Source organism: Grammomys surdaster, unplaced genomic scaffold (genome assembly GCF_004785775.1).
Source record: "Grammomys surdaster isolate TR1022 unplaced genomic scaffold, NIH_TR_1.0 278, whole genome shotgun sequence".
NCBI lineage: Eukaryota > Metazoa > Chordata > Mammalia > Rodentia > Muridae > Grammomys > Grammomys surdaster.
In genome coordinates this window covers 534,764-556,068 of record NW_021604719.1, presented here as the reverse complement: position 1 = coordinate 556,068, position 21,305 = coordinate 534,764, and the positions used below count along the sequence as shown (strand labels likewise).

The 21,305-nt window shown below is 44.2% G+C and overlaps 1 protein-coding gene across 1 annotated transcript in view; it reads left to right on the top strand.

Moving 5' to 3' along the window:
* Nucleotides 1-21,305, top strand: part of Ppp2r2b (protein phosphatase 2 regulatory subunit Bbeta) — a 252,962-nt gene that overhangs the window by 185,426 nt on the left and 46,231 nt on the right. Inside the window, 2 exon segments of the mRNA XM_028777169.1 lie at nt 4,407-4,584; nt 17,635-17,799. Of these exon segments, the coding sequence (XP_028633002.1) occupies nt 4,407-4,584; nt 17,635-17,799 (343 nt within the window).

The following is a 21,305-nucleotide window of genomic DNA, read 5'->3' as shown; positions in this document are numbered from 1 at the left end:
AGAGAGAGAGAGAGAGAGAGAGAGAGAGAGAGAGAGAGAGAGAGAGAACAGAAGTAAGTTGACTGTGTATGTCCAGGGACATGCCTGATACAGAGAAGGGATTTAATAGTTTGTTGACTGAATGACTAAGTTACTGATCCAACTCTCGAGAGCATCACACTCCCCTATATCCCCACTTCTTCCAGCCCATCTTGCATCAGCATCCTCTCCTGAGTCTCCCTACACCTCCCTAGGATATACAAGGTCCCTTGGATGATACATCCCACTGAACTCCAGTACAGCTCACCCCTCCTCAAGTATCTATGCATCCTGGTTCAGAACCAGGAGAATAAAGAGTCAAACGGACTCCTGAGCCAAGAAGTGCAGGTGTATTTGCTCTGCCTCAGGCTAGCTGTGTGACTTCAGATTAATTACTCAGCCATTCTGTACCTCTCCTTTCTTATCTGTCCCTTAGGAACCATAAAGATAAGATATTTCACTGATGACTGGCTTAAGTGTTTAAACCATTTCAGGCAGTGAATAACATGGGATGTTCATGGAAGGTCTGTATGAGAGGGTGCCAATGGAAATAGGAATTGAATAGAGTGACTTTCTGTAAGCCTATGGCAGGTCAGACCCAGGCTGCCCTTTTTCCCTGGAGAAATCAATCAGTGGATATAATAACAGGATGCCAGGTGTCTGGGAAGAGTGGGATTGTGTTGATCCTTCCCAGTATCACATTTACATGTGTGAGAATATGCACATGCACAACCGACCTTAGGAGGAACACAGAACCTGAGCAGAGGAAAAAGAGGAATATGGGCTGCCCCAGAGATGACACTGCTGCACCCCAGCTTGGGCCACTCTAGGTACAGAGCCTCAGCAGCTGCCAGCAAGGCTCAGATAACAGCTTCAGCTGAGTTAAGTGGTTTCAATCTGGCTGGGCATTTGTCCATGATTCTAGCATTTAGAGGCTAAGAAGGCAGGGGGAGTCACAGGTTCAAGGCAAGCCTGGGCTACATATCAAGGTCTCGTTTTCCCCAATGTTCTCTCTGTGACACTGGGCTGCATCCTCCCCTATAGGGTGGCAAATGGAGCCCTTTTCAAGGCTGGCTCCAGGGAGACTGAATGAGATCATGGCTGGGATGGAGTTGACACTTTGGGCTCTAAACACCATGGCTGGCTCATAGCACAGGAAAGCTGCCAGAACAATGTTCTCCAAAGAAAGCCCAGACATTGCCTGGTAATCTTGAAATCATGCCCTGCTCTTCTCCCTGCCATGGCCCCAGAAGGAGCAATCAGACCATGTGGGAATCACAGTCCCAACATGGCTGCCTAATCCAACCATCTGGTCCTTCCTGAACTTCAGGACAAGGCTTTACCTGAGCACAGGAATGATGCAGAGACTCCCTACAAACACAGCCATGCATACACACACAGATATACATGCACACATGCATACACCCATGTATGCACACACAAATACAACACACACACACACACCTTATCCGTGCAAAGAATCAGAAGGCTCCATCCCCAGACACCTGCTCAGAGCCTTTCCCCATTATGCAGCCCATCATGGATCATGTCAGCCTGCATTAGCAACCAGGCTCATCACATTAGGCAGCAGCCTTGGGCTGGCAGCTACCACTTTGAAATGCCTCTTTATCTCGTTGTCACGCTCCCTTCTGCATCGAACACAGCCACAGGAGCGATCTGAAAACCCAGTGTAGACATAAAGGGCCAGGTTAGAGGTCAAGGATTGCAAGGAAACCTGATGTATCCACTGCCCTGGGCCCTGGGTGCCTGCATGGAACTCAGGCATCTCCGGGGAGCAGAGGAAGTAACACTGAAAGGCTCCAAGTGCGAGCACCTTGATAAGCAACTGTAAAAAGTGTGGCATGTGTTTCTGAAAACACACAACATAGATGCCCTATCCACTTACTGTCAAAATCTGTGATGCCTGTGGAGGCTTCGGACCAGCAGCATGATGTGACATCAGTAATGTCTCTCTGCCCCAACCCCCGACCCCTGCTGTTTATCCATGTTTATCCACTGATCAGTTCCACCCTGCCATGTGCCTACCTAGTGTAGATGAGGAAAGAGGGCTTGCTTTGAAGTCAGATGGGTCCTGAGATTGAAAGCCACTTGTGCTTTCTCATCTCTGGACCATCTTAGGATTGTAACTTGGCCTCTCTTGTTGAAAGAATTATCTGGGATCCTATGTGAAAAGTGCCTGGCCAGACACTGTGGTTTCAGTAACTGTTTCAGGGCCAAGTTCATGGAGAAAGCTTAGCTTCACCAGTGTGAAGCCTCAACTCACACAAGCCCTTGGTGGGTGTTCACTCATGCATGCCTAAATCTTGAACCTCAGCCCCCAACTCATCTCTACTTCCAGTGGCTAACCCCCAATCTACCCTGTCATCTTCACTCTCAAAATAGACTTTATGACTACCTCCACTACAGCCCCCTTTCTCTGGCTTGGACCTGCTTTCTGGTAGCCTAGTGACTTACTCCTCGTCTCTCATGTCTCCACACATTCACCCATCCTCAGGAAGCCCCTCAATACCTCCTATGCTCTATGCCTCCTCTCTGAAGCACTCACTGCATTGTTGTGTGAGATTATTCACCCCTACCCTCACCACCACTAGCTAGAGCAGGGGTGATGGTGAGGCAGGGGTCCTGTGCTCACCAGGTGAGCCCTTAGGACTTTGTACAATGCTCAGTTGGTGTGGCTGAAAGAGTGGGTGGGATGGATGGTGATTGCTTCAGTAAATCCCCATGATTATCTTCAATAAGATGAGGACAGAGTAGGTCCAGCCAATGACCAGAATATGGGGCACATCCCAGCCCCTCATTTGGTTGGTACTTTTGTTCAGAGCACAGGCCTACTACTTCTACATATGTATTACAAAACCATTCATTTTCCATGTCTGGCATATGGAACACAAGAGATCAACCCCTTCCTCCATCCTGGCACACAGAAGACCCCATCACTGGCTTCCTGAACACCAAGTATCTCATCTGTCTGGGCTTTCCTCCATGTTTTCTCAGGGCCATGCATATGCATGCACGTGTATGAGCTGATGAACAACTCCATGGTTGGGCTGGGAGAACTCTGCCTTCTGGAAGGTGCTGTCAGGTGACTGTCCTTCAGGAAGCCAACCTGCTTTGGGCCACCTCCTCTTGTAACCTGTAGTGATGTTGATTCAGAAGCTAAAGTCTTAATCTGCCACCTGCTGTGCATTACGCAGGCTCAGTGCAAGATTCTGATTCTTTGGAAAGGATATTTTGGATTCTTTGGAAAGAAGATAGAAAGGACCCTTGTGGCTATTTATCTCCTTGTTTCTACTAAAAAGCTGTGTAGTTTAGCTTGTTTGGGCTTTGAGCAGAAGAGTGGGTATCTTTGTTCACATTTCCCAGAGAAAACTCGCTCTCAGCAGCCTAACTCCCCCAGCCCACCGTAAAGAAAAGACTTACTGGCATATGCTCTACTCAGTCATTCAATAAACACTTACTGGACACCTTCTATATTTCAGAAGTGTGGCTATATAATTAACTGTTCAAATGGTGGCCATTTTGAATGTGACACTACCTAGTTGGTACTCAGGGACAATAGGTGTAAACAAAAATAATCCCAGGTCGACCAGAATGCTACAAGTACTGATATACTAGTGGCTCATCTTGGGTCACTAGAGTCGTGAGTGTTGGAACACTTTCCTAAAAGCACCTTTAAATGCTAAGAGTAAATTAGGAAGGAACCCTCTAGGGTCATGATGCAAGAACACGAGAAAGACAAATTGAGATTGAAGCTAAATGACATGTTCTGAAGCTTATCTCACAATTTCCTTCCTAGAATAGATTTCCTATTTAATGAAGGGAGAAACGAAGGGAGGGAAGGAGTGAGGGAGGGAGGAAGGAGTACATATGAACAACACTAAACAGACTCAGTGGGTTGCACTGTATAAACATGTGCATATATATGCACACCTATTTGTGTGTTTGTAGCAATAAGAAAGAAGATGTCATGAATTTGAGGGGGAGTGGAGAGAAGTCAAGGGGCAGAAGTGATATAAACACAGAACTCATGTATAAAATTGTCAAAAATAAAAAATAATTAAATATAAAAACTGTGAAACAGACTGGAAGCAAGAGCTTTGAAGAGTTTGTCCCCACAGTGGGATCCAAGTCCCCTCAAGGGGTCTAGAGAAATGTTTCAAGTTTTTAAAGATTGAATGTTGTCCTTGTACCAGGTGTCAATCGTTGAAAGGCCAGAATGTAGTAAGAATGGCAGCTGATTTCTGTAACTCTTGGTTCCAGGGTCTTGATTTACTGTGTGGTGGTAAGGACACAGCACAAACCCATTTTCTACAAGGAAAAAAAAAAAACATCTTCTATTCTGAACATTGTATCTCTCTCATATCCAGGTGCCTGTCCTGAGACCCATGGACCTGATGGTGGAGGCCACCCCACGGAGAGTGTTTGCCAATGCACACACATACCACATCAACTCCATATCTGTCAACAGCGACTATGAGACCTACATGTCTGCTGATGACCTAAGGATTAACCTGTGGAACTTTGAGATAACCAATCAGAGTTTTAGTATCCTTTCCTTGCAAACCAATAACCCATTGGTCCAACTCATGCTTATCCAGGTAGGAGTGGGCTGGGGAGAAAGAAACAGAAGAGAAGACCGTCAAAATGAAAATGCCTGGCATCTATGAAAGAAAATCTTAAATTATAGGTAGGGCAGCATGCCTAGCTCTGAAATGTAACTCAAAATCATTTATTCATACTGTGACTTTTATGTGTCATGAATTAAAATTAGAGCTGAGCTGGCACATATCACATCTCAGTTGGTAGAGCGCTCATGCAGTATGCACAAGACCCAGAGTTCAGTACTCAGCATCACATACAGATGTGCTAGGGCACACTGTGATCCTGTCTCAAAAAAAATAGAAATAACTTTATCAATAATGAAGATCTGGGTTTTTTTTTCAGAGTTGCTTCCTTCAAAGGTTCAAAATTAGTCTGTGTAGAGCACATGTGCCAGGGATATGAAGACAGCTTTTTTGGTATCATAGTAGTGACAATAATGGTTGCTGCTACTTACTAGGACCCAAACCCATGTGAACTTAGAGTATCTGAGTTTCATTTTTCTATTAACATATAATGCGTAGACTCCTGAAATTACATGGCTCGGTTTTCAGGATGGGCACACCCCATTCAACATAGAGACTGCAGCAGCAGCAGCCTGTTCTCCCTCCCCACATCACTTTGCCACGGGCCCCTCAAGGCTGATCCTGGCATAATGACCCTAATGGGGCTGAGGATAGAGGTACTTGTCTACAAGATACCAGGTTCCATCTCCAGCATACAAAACAAACACTGTAAGCATTGTTATCTTCTACTTTTCTAATACTGGAGAAAGCAAAGGAGGTTCCTGAGTATCTAAGTAAGGCCACTTCTCTGACCTCATTATATTAACCTTGCATTTAACAATAAAACCTGATCTTTGCTGAATGTCTAGAGCAACTGTTCACAATCTGTGGGTCACAACCTTGAAAAGACCACTGTAAAACACTGATATTTACACTACATAATGGTAACAAAATTACAGTTATAAAGTAGCAATGAAAACAATTCTATGGTTGGGGTTCACCACAGCGTGAGGAACTGTATTAAAGGGTTGCAGCATTAGGAAGGGTGAGAACCACTGCTCTAGCATCTGCCTGCCAACTCTCTCATAACTCCTGACTCGTAGCTCCAATTCCCAATTCACTTCATAGTCTCAGCCCTCAGGCAGTTGAGGACTGATACTGGCTCCAACTGAACTTTGATTCTCCCCATAAATTGCCAACTTCTGTCCTCCTGGCCCCACATATCCATGAATCATGCCTTCACTTCCTCTGAAATGAAGCTCAGATAGCTAAGAAGCCTCCACCCCCACTTTTCCCAATACTCACTAACAAGGGCCACCATGTGACACCCTCCCCTAAGGCTGCCCGATACTTCTCCTTCATCACTCATGCCCTGTTACCATATGACCTACTGGGCATTCTGGCTTTGCACCTAACACTCCAGTAACCTTCTAAGGCACTGAAAAGTCTACATTGTTTGCCAGGATCTACAAGATCTCATACCTTCTGAGCCCTGACTCCTCTGACACCTGTCATGTTGCTCCTCACCCACTCTGCTTCAGCCAGCAGACTATGTTTCTATTCCCAGATAAGCCTGTTCTTCCTGTCTTGGCACCTGCAGTACCCTCTGTCTGAAAATGTGTCCCCAGAGTTCTTGATCCCAGCCTCAGTCAAATCTACTGTCTTTATAGAGACTCCCACTTGCTTCAAGGAGGCTGCCAGCAGCCATATTCTTGCTGTCTTCATCATGTTCACTGGGATTTGAAATGGTGTTGGGTGTGCACTTTTAGTTTGCCCCTATGAGAATGTAAACTGTATTAGGGCAGGAGTCCTAAATGACCCATTCCTGTATTCCAATGAATTCAGCATTCTGTACATGAAAGCTGTTGCACACAGCAAGTGTGAGTGACATCATAGTCACTGGTCAGAGAAGAGCTACTGCACACTCTTTACTATGAAACTGAACTTGGATAGTTAACTTGAAAAGTGGTAAAGACAAGCTGGGGAGAGGGGTTAGTCAGTAAAGTTTTTGCTCGATAATCATGAGGACCTGAGTTTGATCCCCAGAATCCAGAAAAAAATAATCTAGATGTGATGCACACTCTTGTAATACTACAGGCTCACTCTCCAGCCATCCTAGCCTATTGGTAAGTTATTGGCTAGTGGGAGATCCTGCCTTGATGAGGGGTGGAATAATTTGAAGAGCAACAGCTGAGGTTGTCCTGTGGCTTACACATGCACACACACACACACACACACACACAGGCATGCAACTCACACATATACACAGAGTGTTTAAACAGTGAATACAGAACTACTTAATCCCTACCACAGAGACATCCTATAATCCCTGAAGTCTTCTCAGGGAAGGTGTCTTTAGCCAGGTTCTGGCACTGAGATACATCTGTAGACACTGAGAACTGGCCTTTGAGTCTGTGACTGGATATGACACATTGTGTGGGCCTGGGAATGGGAGCCTCTGACTGCAGATTTTTCCCGGCAAAGCAGCTGTTGATAGAACAAATATAGATGGCGGTCGCCTTTCCCTCCTCACATCTATTCCAAGAGCCAGGGATTTGCCGGCGCCCAGCCAGCTGTCACTCTGAGCTTATGCTTTCCCAGCCTAGGTGGCATGTTTTCTGAATTTTGCCTCTAGGCTTTCAAGAGGGAAAGAAACTTTCTCAGGCATTTGGGGAGACAGATGCCTTGGGGAGAATGCAAAGGGGACATATTAATAGTGCTGTTTAGGTTATCTTCTGCAGATGTGTGACAGTCTACCAGATGCTGGCATACAAATGAGACCATAGCGCTCACCCTTAAAGCTGCCATATGTAAAATAATCACTGTCATCATGTGGGTGACAATAACTGATATCTATATAATGCCTTTCAGCCAGACTGCCCCAGGCAGGAAGGCTATGCAAACTAGGGCCCTTTTGCCTCTCAGCACTGAAGTGTAGCCACCTCTGGAGAAAGTAGCAGCCCTTTTCCACAACAACCTCAAAGAGTATCAAAAACAACCCTTTTCTTAAGTGCCTCCTATTTGGTACAGTCTTCTGTTAAGTCTTTTATCTACCAAAGAGACTGGAGCATGACTTGGGACACCTGCAAAGCATGCTATAAGAACCACTGAAGTGGCAGGCAAGATGCTTCTAAAAGCTGCCTGGGCTGTTTTCATAATTGTGTGTTAATTATACCAAGTGGTAGAAAACACAAACCCCGTGAGTTCACAGACACTAAAATTTCCACTTAAATTACAAAGCATACATCGAGAATTAACTCAGTAAGACAAGTAGAAAGGAAGTCTGGTTGGGCAAAAGAAACCACCATACTGACATCATAGCAGACAGCTTGGGATTTGGAGTTTAACAAGAATAGAATTTGCACCCAGGCCCATGACTTTCTGACTGTGAACATTCTCGAAACATGCTTTTTATCCACCCAGACCCTCATTCCATTCTCTCCACTTTATCCTTTATTCTTCATAAGGGAGAACCCTACCAAAGGCTTGTGAGACATTCTCTCTCTCTCTCTCCCTCTCCCTCTCCCTCTCCCTCTCCCTCTCCCTCTCCCTCCCTCTCCCTCTCCCTCTCCCTCTCTCTCTCTCTCTCTCTCTCTCTCTCACGCACACACACACACACACACACACACACACACAGAGAGAGACAGAGACAGAGAGAGAAGGAACAAGAGCTTAGAGAAATATCTTACTAAGTAAATGATCAGTATAACAAGGGCTGATAAAATCATGCTTCTTGTCAAAAGGATAAAAAACTGGAAAGTTGATCAGGGGTTTCTGTTCTACCAAATTCATTGCCTGGATCACACCCTCAATTCTAGACTCCTCCTTAGGCTCTAGCTTCAGATGGTATTGTAAAATGTTGCTTAGTATATTCTAATCAGCATATATATATATACAAAAGTCTCCAAGGCTCAAGGTCTCACATTTAACACCACGTAACAGCATACCAATCCTCAACCTTTGGGTACCTGTCCTCCATCGAAAGCCAGACAGATCATCCTGTATAACAGGTCCTATCTTAAAGTGAACAAAACTATCTTAATGAATCAGGACCATAATAGCACATTTCTAGGTTAATAATTTTCATATAAAAGTGCAGACGCTGCAGCCAAGTCTTGTGCCAGGCACTGCATTAAGCCTGATGATGATAGATAAGAGAAAAAGAAACAAAATTGCATTTTCAGAATGTCATGCTACAAATAATAACACCAGTGAGTGTTTCCCTGTGAACTGAGACAAGCTCTTTAAAGAAAAAAAAAATTTAGTTCTTCAAATGTATTTTTAAAGATGTGTTTTTGGACCATGGAATAAAAGAATTTTTGCTGAGGAACTGATTATTGAACTGAGATATTCAGAGGAAGACTAACTTTTTGCTAAATTTGGCAGAAGTGTGGAGATACTTGCCTAGTGCACACAAAGGCGTCTGCAGCAGAAGGGATTCTAAGCAGGCTACCATCCTAGAGCAAGGCTGGAAAGCTTACATGAGGCTGCTCTCTGTATAAGTTCAGTCTCTGGGTGCCCCTAAAAGAAACAAAACCTGGACATTTTTACCTTGCTCCTAGCATCCTTGTAAGGTAGGTTTGTCACTTTGCCCCATCCAGGATGTACATAGCCTCGAATCTTTGATTTGTAGTTTCTAGTACAGCACTTGGTAGCACTGTGGATTAGCTGCCTCCCTTTACATTCATGAGTCAGAGTCAGACAAGCCTGAAGGGGAAACACAGATACCTGATACATACTTCTCCTTGCTTCTTAAGATGTCTTTCATCCTACCATGAGGGCAGAGGCACAGATTAATTTTCGATTGGCATTTCATATAAAATAATATCATACCTTTTCTTTTTTTGGTGCTGGGATCAAGCTTCATGCATGCTAGGTAAATGGTTTATCATTTATCATTGAACTCTATCCCTGCCCCTGAAGAGCATCCCTCTGACAACAAGCCCAGCACGTAGCCTGCATGTGTTGAGACATCACCCTGAACACTATTAAAAGCAGCCCTGAAAGGTTTTCCTTTCATGAGTTTTCTACTCTTGAAAGTGAAAAGAAGCTTAGAAGAGTTCTAAGAATGAGTCAAGCAAAAGCCATAAGCGTTCCTGAGCACTTGCTATGTGAACTGAGATGACATCAGGAGCAGAGCTCCATCCCTAGGCCATGGCCCTGGAATCTGGGCCCTGGAATGAGGCCTGGACTCTCTATTAAATGTCCTTCAGCTAGGCCATTCATGGTGGTGCACACCTTTAATCCCAGCATCTGGGAGGCAGAGTCAAGAGAATGTCTGAGTTTGAAGCCAGCTTTATCTACAAAGTGAGTTCTAAGATAGCCAGGACTGCATAGAAAAACCTTGTCTCAAGAATAAATAAATATGAAGAAATAAATAGATGCTCTCCAGACATATCACTCTAAATGTGCCCCTTTTTATTAATGTAGATTTAGCTAATAATGGAATCTTTAAGTTTATCTGTAAAATCCCTCCATGGCTACACCGAGGTGGGTAAGTGGGTAAGCAACTGAGTCTGTATGAATCACTTTATTCCCTTTTGTCCTCCCAACTTTCTGAAGAGAATATTTCTTATAGCTGGGCCTAATCTGAAACTGGAAAAAGAGAATCCCAAGGTCAGCTTAATAAATCTAGCATAACACAAAGTCATCAGAGCAAATATATGACAGAAAGAGACAAACACATAACCTTTGGTGAAAGACAAATGTAATGATTTGGGAGCCTGAATTAAGCATCAAATATGTTACAGCTGTATACTATCTCTTGGAGTTTCTTCATCTTTTCTTTCTATTCTGTTATATTCTGTCCTATCCTATCCTATCCCATCCCATCCCACCCCACCCCACCCCACCCCACCCCACCCCACCCCACCCCATCCCATCCCATCCCATCCCATCCCATCCTATCCTATTGTATTCTATTCTGTTAAGACAAGTTCTCACTATGTAGCCTAGGCTGCCTTGAAGCTCAGCATACAAGTGCCTTGGCCTCCTGGAAGCCATGATTGGTATATATGCTACCATACCCAGCAACTCTTCCTTTCTTTATACATGAGTTTCTATATTCAAGATCATCTGTGATTCTATAACTGATTGTATTTGAGGATTAAAATTTTAACAGCCTCTCTCCAAATTATAGTAAATATATATTCAGCCATGCCAACACAGTCAAACACGTTATAACCTACAGGTGTCCTCCAGGATTCGCAGACAGTAAGGGTCGTTACCTGAATGGACTCTTGGATTAAAATTTTTCAATAACACAATTTGGGGCCTTCTGACTTGTGTACAGGAAGAATCTGTGGTTGTGAGCCTCTCAAGAGCTCCCTATTCATAAAGAGAGTTGCAGCCAGTCTTGTGAAGCACCTTGTAGATTTACTATGGTATCATGCATTTCTGTCAGCCCCTCAGCCTGAGCCTATCACTTGGCAAATATTCCCTGGATATTTGTACATTGGTTTTTAAAGCTTCTAAAATGTCTTACCAATGTCCTTTTAGGCTGATAAAATTGAGTACTTTGTGATCACTGCTTAATACCAAAGATCAAGTTTGAACCTTAAAAAAATAAAGATCTCATGGCAATGTGTGTCCCTGAAAGAGAATCCAACTGTAATAGGTTAGAGTTCAAGACCAACATGCGACTATTTCTCCACTTCAGAATTGGCAGACTTTGTATAGCAGCAGTTCTCATCCTGTGGGTCACAACCCCCTCAGTGGCCATACGTCAGATATTTACATTATGATTCATAGTAATAACAAAACTACAGTTATGAAGTAGCAGAGAAATAATTTTATGGTTAGGGGTTACCACACATGAGGAACTGTATTAAAGGGTCTCAGCATTAGGAGAACCTCTGCTTTAGAATCTATAGCATGTAAATAACGTCTGCTGCTTTTGAAATCAGGGAACCTCATCCAGTAAAGGTAACATGGCCTGTGTCTGTAACGACCCTTCAAGGATCCTCCTCAACTCTCTTGTCCCTGCCTGGCTTAGCTAGGACTTGGAGAAAATGTTTGTCAGTATCAGAAATGTCAGCACAATGAATCAGAGGCGCACACGGACAGCCACTTTGACCCCAAGACACTGCGTGGAAATGGTTTCCTTGGATACATGTACTTGCTCCAGAAGATAGGATTTTGTCTAATATGAAAATGATTTAAATAATTTTTCTCCATTACCTCTTCTGATAATTAAAATCCTTAGAGGATGTTAATAGGATTCTATTCATTTAAAGGCAAATACATTGAACCCTGGAGAGGTAAAGTGACTTTCTCAAGTTCTCTGGCCTAAATAGGAATGGGATGAAAACCAAACCCTGTTCTCCCAGCCACATTTGCTATAATGACAGTGTTTTTCCCAGTGTTGTCTTGAACTCTCCCCACTGAGCTGAGAAGCCTATCTCAGCTCTCAGGGATGACTCTAAACAAAGAAGCTCCTGTTGTTTAAATGCTGGCTGTTTTCTTGGTTTAGAAGAACATATTCACTGTAGAGATCTTGGACAATGAAACTAAATAACCAATAACTTCGTGCCACTGATTTTGCCCCTTTGTTGTGAGAAGGCCTGCTGATTCAGCTATATTGGTTGGAAAAAAAAAAAAAAAAGAAGAGAGTAGGGGGTGGTAAGTAAGAAATTCAAACTCTTAGTTTGTAAGGAGCTTTTCTTCTATTTAGTCTGGGTACTCTACCCCTCACAGCCCCCCACACACACATACACATACACACACACATACACACACATACACACACATACACATACACATATATACATACATACATACACACACACATACTAACACATACACACACATATACACACATACACATACATACACACACATACATATATACACACATACACACACATACACACACATACATATATACACACATACACACACATACACACACATGTATACATACATACACACACATACTAACACATACACACACATACACACACTTACACACACATACACACACTTACACACACATACACACACATATACACACACATACACACACATACACACACACACACACACACACACACACACATACTCAAAGTAACATGCCCTCTGCCTCTGTTCTCTCTGCGAGGTGTGGCTGTGTTTCCTGTCTGTTTCCCTTGCTCTCGTTCATCATTTTTCTTGACTCACCAGACTGTAGTATCTATTTTGTGCCTAATTTTTCTCATCTGAAATAATATATGATTAACATAAACTCTGTCTTAAACATCATTATACTGTAAAATGCTGCCTCATCCAATGAAGATGTGGGAATGGTATGGATAGCTTAGAGACAAACCACTCACAGATGAACCCTCATGAAACCATCGCATGCAGCTCCATGGCCCACCTGCCTTTAAGCTCATAGCTTTCAGGTATAGGCCTAAACTGCACTATGTTTCCAAAATTAGAATTTTGCATACAGTGGATATTCTTTTCCATACTCTGACATTTCATTGCAAAAATAATTTAATGACATAGTTTTTTTGAAAGTTCACTTCACCATGTGTTTCTGTATATTTATTTTGGTGGCTGTCAATCTTTCATAATCTTGCCACTGGCTGGAAGCAGGGGCGTGATAGTCATAGAAAGCTTAGCTCTTCCAAACTTGGATGGTGTAAATGACTTTTCAAGGCCTCCCATTCCCTCTGCCATCCGTCCTGATCCTTTCCACCCCTCATCCTTCTGCTGGTGTAATTTATGGTCTAGGACGCTTATTTGTTTGAAGCAAATCCCTGAAGGGGTGACCTCCCAGTGTCTTCAATTATTACTTTCAAGGATGCCTTAGGCAACTGCCTGGCACAGCAGTGCCCTCACCTTCCCGCCTTCTGCCTTGCAAGGATGAAGCTCAGCTGCTGGGCTGGCTGTGCCCCTGCTCATCCTCAGAGCTGTCTCCAGAGTCCCCCTGGAGAGCCAGATTAACCCCTTTTGTTAGCAGAGGTAATTTGCTTGGGTTTAGCATTAATAAGGAATGCTCTAAGCAGTTGGGGTCAAAAAGAACAGATCCGTCAGGCCCCAGGGTTAATTTAATGGCAATCTGTTGGCTGTCTGGGTTGTATATTAGTCACGAGCCCAGTGATATTGCTGTTTAGTTCTTTGGAACAACAAGGAAATAATTTAGATAGAGTATTCAAAAGGATCAGATGGAGAAATTGACTGTCAAAGATATCACTCGGTTTCCCAGTAACACAGGGCACCTTGTGTTGCGTAGCCCCTTTCCACCTCCATCCCAACATGCAGGAAGTGGCACATCTCCCTTTGGAACTTGAGAGAATAATGCCCTGGGTTTCTGGGCATTATTGTGTTTTCCCTCCTGTTGGGCAACTAGACTCTCTCACAAGTGTTTCTAGAATTCAGTAAAGTCTTCCTTTAGGAAATAGGACAAGAAAGATTTTGTCAGGTTTTTGTCCCAACTTCCTGTTCAAGAAAATTATATCCTAGGACATAAAAATTCTGATTCTAGAAAATAACATCACTGCCTTGCAGTTGGCAAGTTTTCAGGGGCATGGTGCAAAGGAGATAGAGCCCTCTCTGGTAAGCCAGTCTTCGTTCCCTAGAGACAGGCAAACCACTCAGGGAACCTGGCCCGGTGAGGCCACTCCTCGTAGAATACAGTGTGGCTGCATGTAAGGAATCCTTCCACACGCTTGAGTGCAAATCCCAGCTTTGCCCTACGTAGCCTTACAACCATAAGAAATTTATCTCGGAGGTCAGCAAGATGTCTCAGCAAGTAAAATCTCTTGCCACCAAGACTGACAACCTGTGTTCAGTCCCCAGGACCCACACAGTGGGAGGAGAAAATCAGCTCCACCAACATGTCCTTTGTGTACTTTGACAGATTTAAAATAAATAAATGATGTAAAGCCACAGTCACGCTGATGCTCCAGATTAAGCTTCTTGGGCCTGAAAAAACAAAACAAAAAACAAAAAAAAAGCACATGACTATAGAAAAGGAACTTACAGAATGGATGAGGGGTTGATAGGAGATGGGAGACACAGGAAGGTGAGGTCAAGAATAACCAGAATGTAATGAATACATGGATGAAAATGGCAAAGAACAAATTTAAGACACAGACGTTTTTCCTGATTAGAAAGGGAAAAAGAAAACTCATTTCACTATTTCCCCAGCTGTAAACTAGGGCTATTAATGGCCCCGCCTCCATCTGTCTGAAATGAAGGACAGATGAGACTGTAAGACATGGCATCCAGGAAGGCTCAATACTTGGTAGACACCAGCTATTTGTGGTCATGCTAAAATGAGAGAGAATCACGGCGTCTTCCCTTGACTGATCCTGAGTCAAACCCAAGCTCTGTGATCGGGGGGAGACTCAGACCTTGGAGAAGAATCAAGTGGCTTCAGATGAAAGTGAGTGGGAGACAGGATGGATCTAGAAACACTGAACAGGGGGCAGATCCACTGGGCACTGCTCCAGGAAGATGTCCTTGGTGGTGAGAGGATGCTCCTGGAGGCAGATACGCTAAGGCTCTTGGTTTTCACATCTTCTGACTTGGGGACTTTATTTTTAGGTAGAAAAAATTAAATAACTGTGTCTGTATCACCTTCCTCTCCCACACAACGAAGATCTCTTCCAGTTCAGCTTGTTTGCTCAGCTATACTGGTATAAGCAGAGAAAGCTGACACCAGATTTTTCTCTCCTTACTTTGAGAAAAGGAAAACATGCTTGCTGGCACTGTAGCGTATGCAGGGACTTTCTGATAGAATCTGACAGCAGCCCATAGGAACTTCTGCTTGCCCTACCCAATGCCGTATCCACCAAGCCTTAGGGACAGGTCAGCCACCAGAAAGCACATTAGAGCTGCAGCCTGCAGCCCCCTCCCAGGCTGTTTCTGTTTGTCCTCCAGGTGTATACCCCAAATGCAGAAGCTGAATTGAGAGGTAGTTTTGCAGAGTCCAGGAATGCATATACCCCGTCCAACCAAGTAATCTTTGCATCTGGTTTTCGTAGATGAAAGTGTGTCAACAGACAATGTTAGCAAAGGCTAATTTTAGAAAGAACACAATGGGGTGCCTAAGACATAATCAAATAGGAAGAGCCACAGCCTGGTGCAAAGTCATTGTAGCAAATTGTATGGGGCAACAGATCTAGCAGGACCCTAGGTGGCACTGACTAGCATGTGTCCACGTTAATGTGTGGCTATCTAATTGGTGCTTACTAGGGCTCTAAGTATGAGCATGTCTGTCCCCATCTACATGATTCCTGGACCATACATTTTCATTTTAATCACTATGTGTTTATTTTCATGAAGGCAATTAAACCCATAATTTTGGGAATTTTGCCTTACTGCTTAGGTGAGATGAAAAAGTGACACAGTTTAAAGATGGGTTAAAGAACAATATGGTAAGCTAAAAACCAGAAACCCTGGTGATGCACAAAGGTGGCAAACATCACAAGGGTGGCATGTGAGTACTGGAGTCAGGGGAATACAAGTCTCCTTCTTCAGCTTCGCAGGCCCATCATCCACATGACAAAGTGCAGCTGGTCCCCAGACTGACCCTCAGCTCCAGGAAGGAGCCTCTCAAACTCTTGGTATATCAGGGCATATACAAGCCAGTTCCTTCACTTCTGATGAATAGCCTTTGGAAAGATTTTGGTTTTATTTCCACTGAATTGATTTTATAAACAAAAGTCTAAATCTTTCATCCTGATATATAAGAAAGGATATATGTACATATGAACACATGTACATATATATATATATATATATATATATATATATATATATAATGTATATTATACACACACACGATTTTTATGGCAAAGGAAAATGTTGAGAAGGTAGGAACCTGGAAGCTAAAACTGAGTATATTCTACATGATCTCAAACTCCTCATTACATGTAGATGATTTCTTTCTTAAGCTCCCACGCAAACTCTCAGCTCTAGCAAATCACAGCTTATGGGGACTAGACAGCCTGAATATCTTAAAGGAGGGAAACTGGAGTTTGTGAGACCTCCGGGGCTTTGCACCTAGAGTGAAAACCCAGTATTGTTATTGTCAACCACTAGCTGTGGTTGATGAAGTGCGTGTGTGTATGTGTGTGTGTGTGTGTATGTGTGTGTGTGTGTATATAAGTAGGTGAATGTGTTCCTTAGCACATATGTGGAAGTCAGAAGACAGTTTGTAGAAGTTGGTTGTCTCTTACCACGTGGGTCCCAGAGATCAAACTAAGGTCATCAGGCATGGCAACAAGCACCTTCACCTGCTGAGAATTTCCCCAGCCTATTAGCCATGTCACTTAGGAAACTTCTCAAAAGTTCTCAGAGCTTCCACTTCCACCCCTGAAAATGGGTATAAAGGGTGTTATTCAGTGTTAGTGTAAGGCTTAAATGAGAAAAGTTTGGGGTATGCGCACTGAGAGGCCTTTAATAAACCCTCATTGATCAGCTGCTACTGTTATACAGACAGTTCACGGGAAAGGATTTGAAGCCTGCTGCAGGTGAAATTTATCATCCCAGGAATCCCAGTAAGAATTCAAATTGAATAGTCTGGCTACAGTGGGCGTAGCTGGCTCCTTAGCTGTCACTATAGAGGGGTAAACACTCTTGAGTGATCCCATCGGCAAGACTCAGTTTGTTTTCTACATGCCACAGAAGATGAAACTGAGAGGAGGAACCAGGAAATGTACGTTCATTGAGACAGGGTTTCACAGCATGGCCCAGGCTGGACTTGCACTTACAGCAATCCTCCTGCCTCAGCTTCCTGTGTTCCGTAAGTAGAGTCATAAACCACCACACCCATCTCAAACCTAAGTTCTAATTCTACCTCTGACTACCAAGCAATCCCTTTTCCTAAATCCCCTGAGCCCCAGCTGACAGCAATCACTACTGCCTGCTCTTCTGCCAACAGCCTGCCAATGAGATCCCTCTGTGTGTAGTAAAGACTTGCATAGCACTCGTAGCAAGAGCTGCTAATGCCTCAAGTTCTGCCCCATCTCCTCGTCCTTCCTTGACTCGTCTGTGCCAGATATCGTGGACATCAAGCCAGCCAACATGGAGGAGCTCACAGAGGTGATCACAGCAGCTGAGTTCCACCCCCACCACTGCAACACCTTTGTATACAGCAGCAGCAAGGGGACAATCCGGCTGTGTGACATGCGTGCATCCGCGCTGTGTGACAGGCACACCAAGTGTGAGTATCAGCACAAGGGCCATGGTGGGGTGAGGTGTAGTGGCCTCTGACTTTGGGGGTGGGGGGGATTCTGGAAGCATTCCATATCATTTAACACTGAGATTGAAGAAATCACAAGTGTTAAGCTAATTTGGGAGTCGGCCCCACACTTAACGTTCTGAGAAGGGGAAACCCCGTGTTTGAGTGTGAAGCATGCAGATACAGAGGAATCCTTGCCAGCCATGGCTGACTGAATACAGTGAGCTGATCTGAATTATAAGGGTAATGAAGACATTAAGGGGGTGAAGGAGGGATAGGACAGTGGTTCTCAACCTTTCTGTGCCTTTAACACTGCAGTCCTTTAATACAGTTCTTCATGCTGTGCTGAGCCCCCACCGTAAAATTATCTTTGATGCTACTTCACAACTAATTTTGCTGCCGTTATGAATAGTAATGTAAATATCTGATATGTGATCCTGAAGGCAGTCGTGACTCACACGTGGAGAACCACTGGGGTGGGCTAAGGCGAGTAAGAGGAGGTGGGAGGAGATCCAGAGTTAGGAGTAGGGAGAGGGAAGGGAGGCACGGCCAATGATTGACATGAATGGCTTCTGGGATGGGGGCTACTGGAAGTCATACTGAGCATGAAGCACTGTGTTCAGTTTGTGACCTGCTGAGTGTAACATGAACTGCCTCGAAGGTCAGGCTCTCTCTGGTAAGTGAATATGGAACAAGGTGGGAGTATCACTCACCTAGAGATATCCCAGAGGGCCCCAAGAAGCCCTGATGTTCTCACATGGTGCATGGATGTTAGCCTGGGCTTTAGAGTCAGTCAGGCCCGCCTGAGTTCTGAATGCAGAGTCATAAACTCTGAACTGACTGGGGAAATTGCTAAGCCCAGAATAAAAGCTGGAGAATGGTTAAGGCCTTAGAAGGTTTTAGAATGAGAATGGTTTAGGACAGTACTTTGGGAGCACAGCTAAGCTTTGGCACTTGATGACCTCAGGTAATCCTCCTGAGTCCCTAGTCCCCACAGGGCAGGTGGGCAGAAAAGATCAACACAGTTGCATGACTAAGGCACTGCTGGCATCTTCTGAGCATGACGTAGGAACAATTGATGGCAACAGAATGGTCATTGCACTCCTCAAGAATCCCCAGGCCTGCTATTGTAAGCGACTTAGAATCATTTGGCCAGGTACAGGGAAGCCCCATTATTCATAATTGAATTCATATTCGCTGAGCACACACCATATGCCAGGCACTATATCCAACTCTGGAGACTCAAGGAGGAGCAAAAGCAGATGTACTTCTCTCTGTGTCTTAGAGCTAACTGTATTAGCCAGGGTCCTGCAGAGGATGAGAAAGGATGGGTGGTGTGTATACAGAGATTTATTAGAGGAACTGAACCACATGTGAAGATTGAATGATCGAATCCTGAGATCTGAAGTCAGCAAGCTAAAGTTCTTGAAGGGCGGGGGAATGCTCTTCCATGCCACAGGCTACCAGGCTGAAGATCCAAGCATCTCAATTCAACTACAAAGGTGTAAAAATCATCCTAACCCCAAGCAGTCAGGTGATAAAAGGCTCTGTCACTCACAAGAGGGCCAGCTTTCTTCCAATCAAGCCTTTGCTTGATTGGCTGAGGCTTATCACCCATTAAGAGGTCAATATTTATTCAGTCCATTAATTTAAATGTTAAACATATCCCAAAACACCCTTGCAGAAACACCCGAATGTCAGACCAAGTATGTGAGCACCTGTGACCAGTCAAGTTGACAGAGAAAATTAAGCATGCTGAAGAGTAAAGGCACCTGCCTCCATTAGAGAATCACAAACAAACAGAGTATTGCTGGTGGGCTGAGGGGCATGAAACAGCAGCGTGTTGTGCTGTGTGTTTTCATCACGGAGATCTTACAAAGCAATGGCTGCTCATCTGAAAAGTAAAGACCAAGGAGAGAGGAGTATAGGGAAGTGTCTTCTATGCACACAGAAGCAGAAAGTCTGTAAGGAGACACACCCAGGAGCCCCCAGGGTCTGCTACTCCCTCCAGCCCTGATGCCATACAGCCCAAGATCAAAGTCCAGAGGACAGTCCCCAGGGAGACCCTGGAGCTAGTGAGTGGTCTGAAAGTGAACCTTCATCATCAAACCTGCCCACTATGCACCCCAGACCAGACCAGCTCTGCATTGCAAGGCACCAGCCTGTTAACCTAATTAAAAAGAAATAGATTCCTTTTCCTGACTGGGCCAAAAGATGGACCTTCTTCAGGGCACACCTCCCTTTGTTCCAAAGCCACCCAGCCCCAGCTCCTGCCAGCTGGGGAGGCTGGTGTCCTGACCTCCTGCCTGACATTTCATATTGATTTTCTCTATCCTCCTCCAATGCCAGCCTGCAGTTGGCTGAGGTGTGTGAATGGCACTGCAGTTCATCAGAGTTCAAAATGAAAAGCAACATTGGCTTTCAGGGATGCGCACGGAGAAGGAGGGTATTTAATAACCGTCGGCGTTTAATCAAAATACCGAGGAAAACCGTGTTATCAGAGCCGAATATATTAATTTCCATATGTCCCTCACTCTGCATTCTCAGCAGGGGTTGAAAGGGATGATTTGTCCTCTCCCTATTTTCTGATTTTTTTTTTCCTATCCCTTCTGGCAGTGGTGAGGTGTTTGCATTTGTACTCTGAGGCGCCTGAAACAAAGGATGCTGAAGGCAGCAACACTCTGCTGGGCTGGATCATGCCTTCTCTATTTCCACACACATGTGTTTGGGAGTATGTGAAGAAATTGGGCAGGTGATTCAAACACCAGCCTAAAACAGAAAGAGTTAAAGTCTGAACTCCTGTCCAGCATCTGTAGGGGTCACCTCTTGTTCCCATCTCCACCCTGTAAGCTCCAGGAATCCTGAGCACCCTAACCTGCTTCCAGGACTTCCAACATCTTTAGCCTCTTCCTGCCTCAGGGTTTTTATGTAAGTTCTTCCTCTACCTGGAACACTATTCCACTGTGACCCTCAATTGCCATATGCCGGGTATGGACCCAGACTGAGCACTTGTGGGAAGAGATGAGTGGATGGTCCAAAGACTTTGAGAGAAAGTGTATTCACTTATCGAGGCTGTTTTAACAAAGTACCTTAACTGAGTGACTTAGACAGCAAAATGTTACTGTCTCTCAATTCTGTTTTCAGTTTTAAGATTTTATTTAATATGGGTCATATGTGTGAATGTGGGCATACATTACCACATCTTTATGCATTCTGTTATTTTAAACGTTAAGCTTGTGTGAAGGACAAGTTTCAGAAGACCATTCTCTCCATTCTTCTCCTTTTGTGACAGGTCCTCTCCTGTTGCTTCTACTACACTGCATACTCCAGTCTAGCTGTCCCGCAAACTCCTGGCCAATTCCTCCCATCTTGGCCTCACATTTTCCCATAGAAATGCTGGGATTACAGATATGTGCTGCTGTGTCCGGTGTTTTTATGTGGACTCTGGGATCAAGTACAGATTTTCAGGCCTGTGCAGCATCATTCTT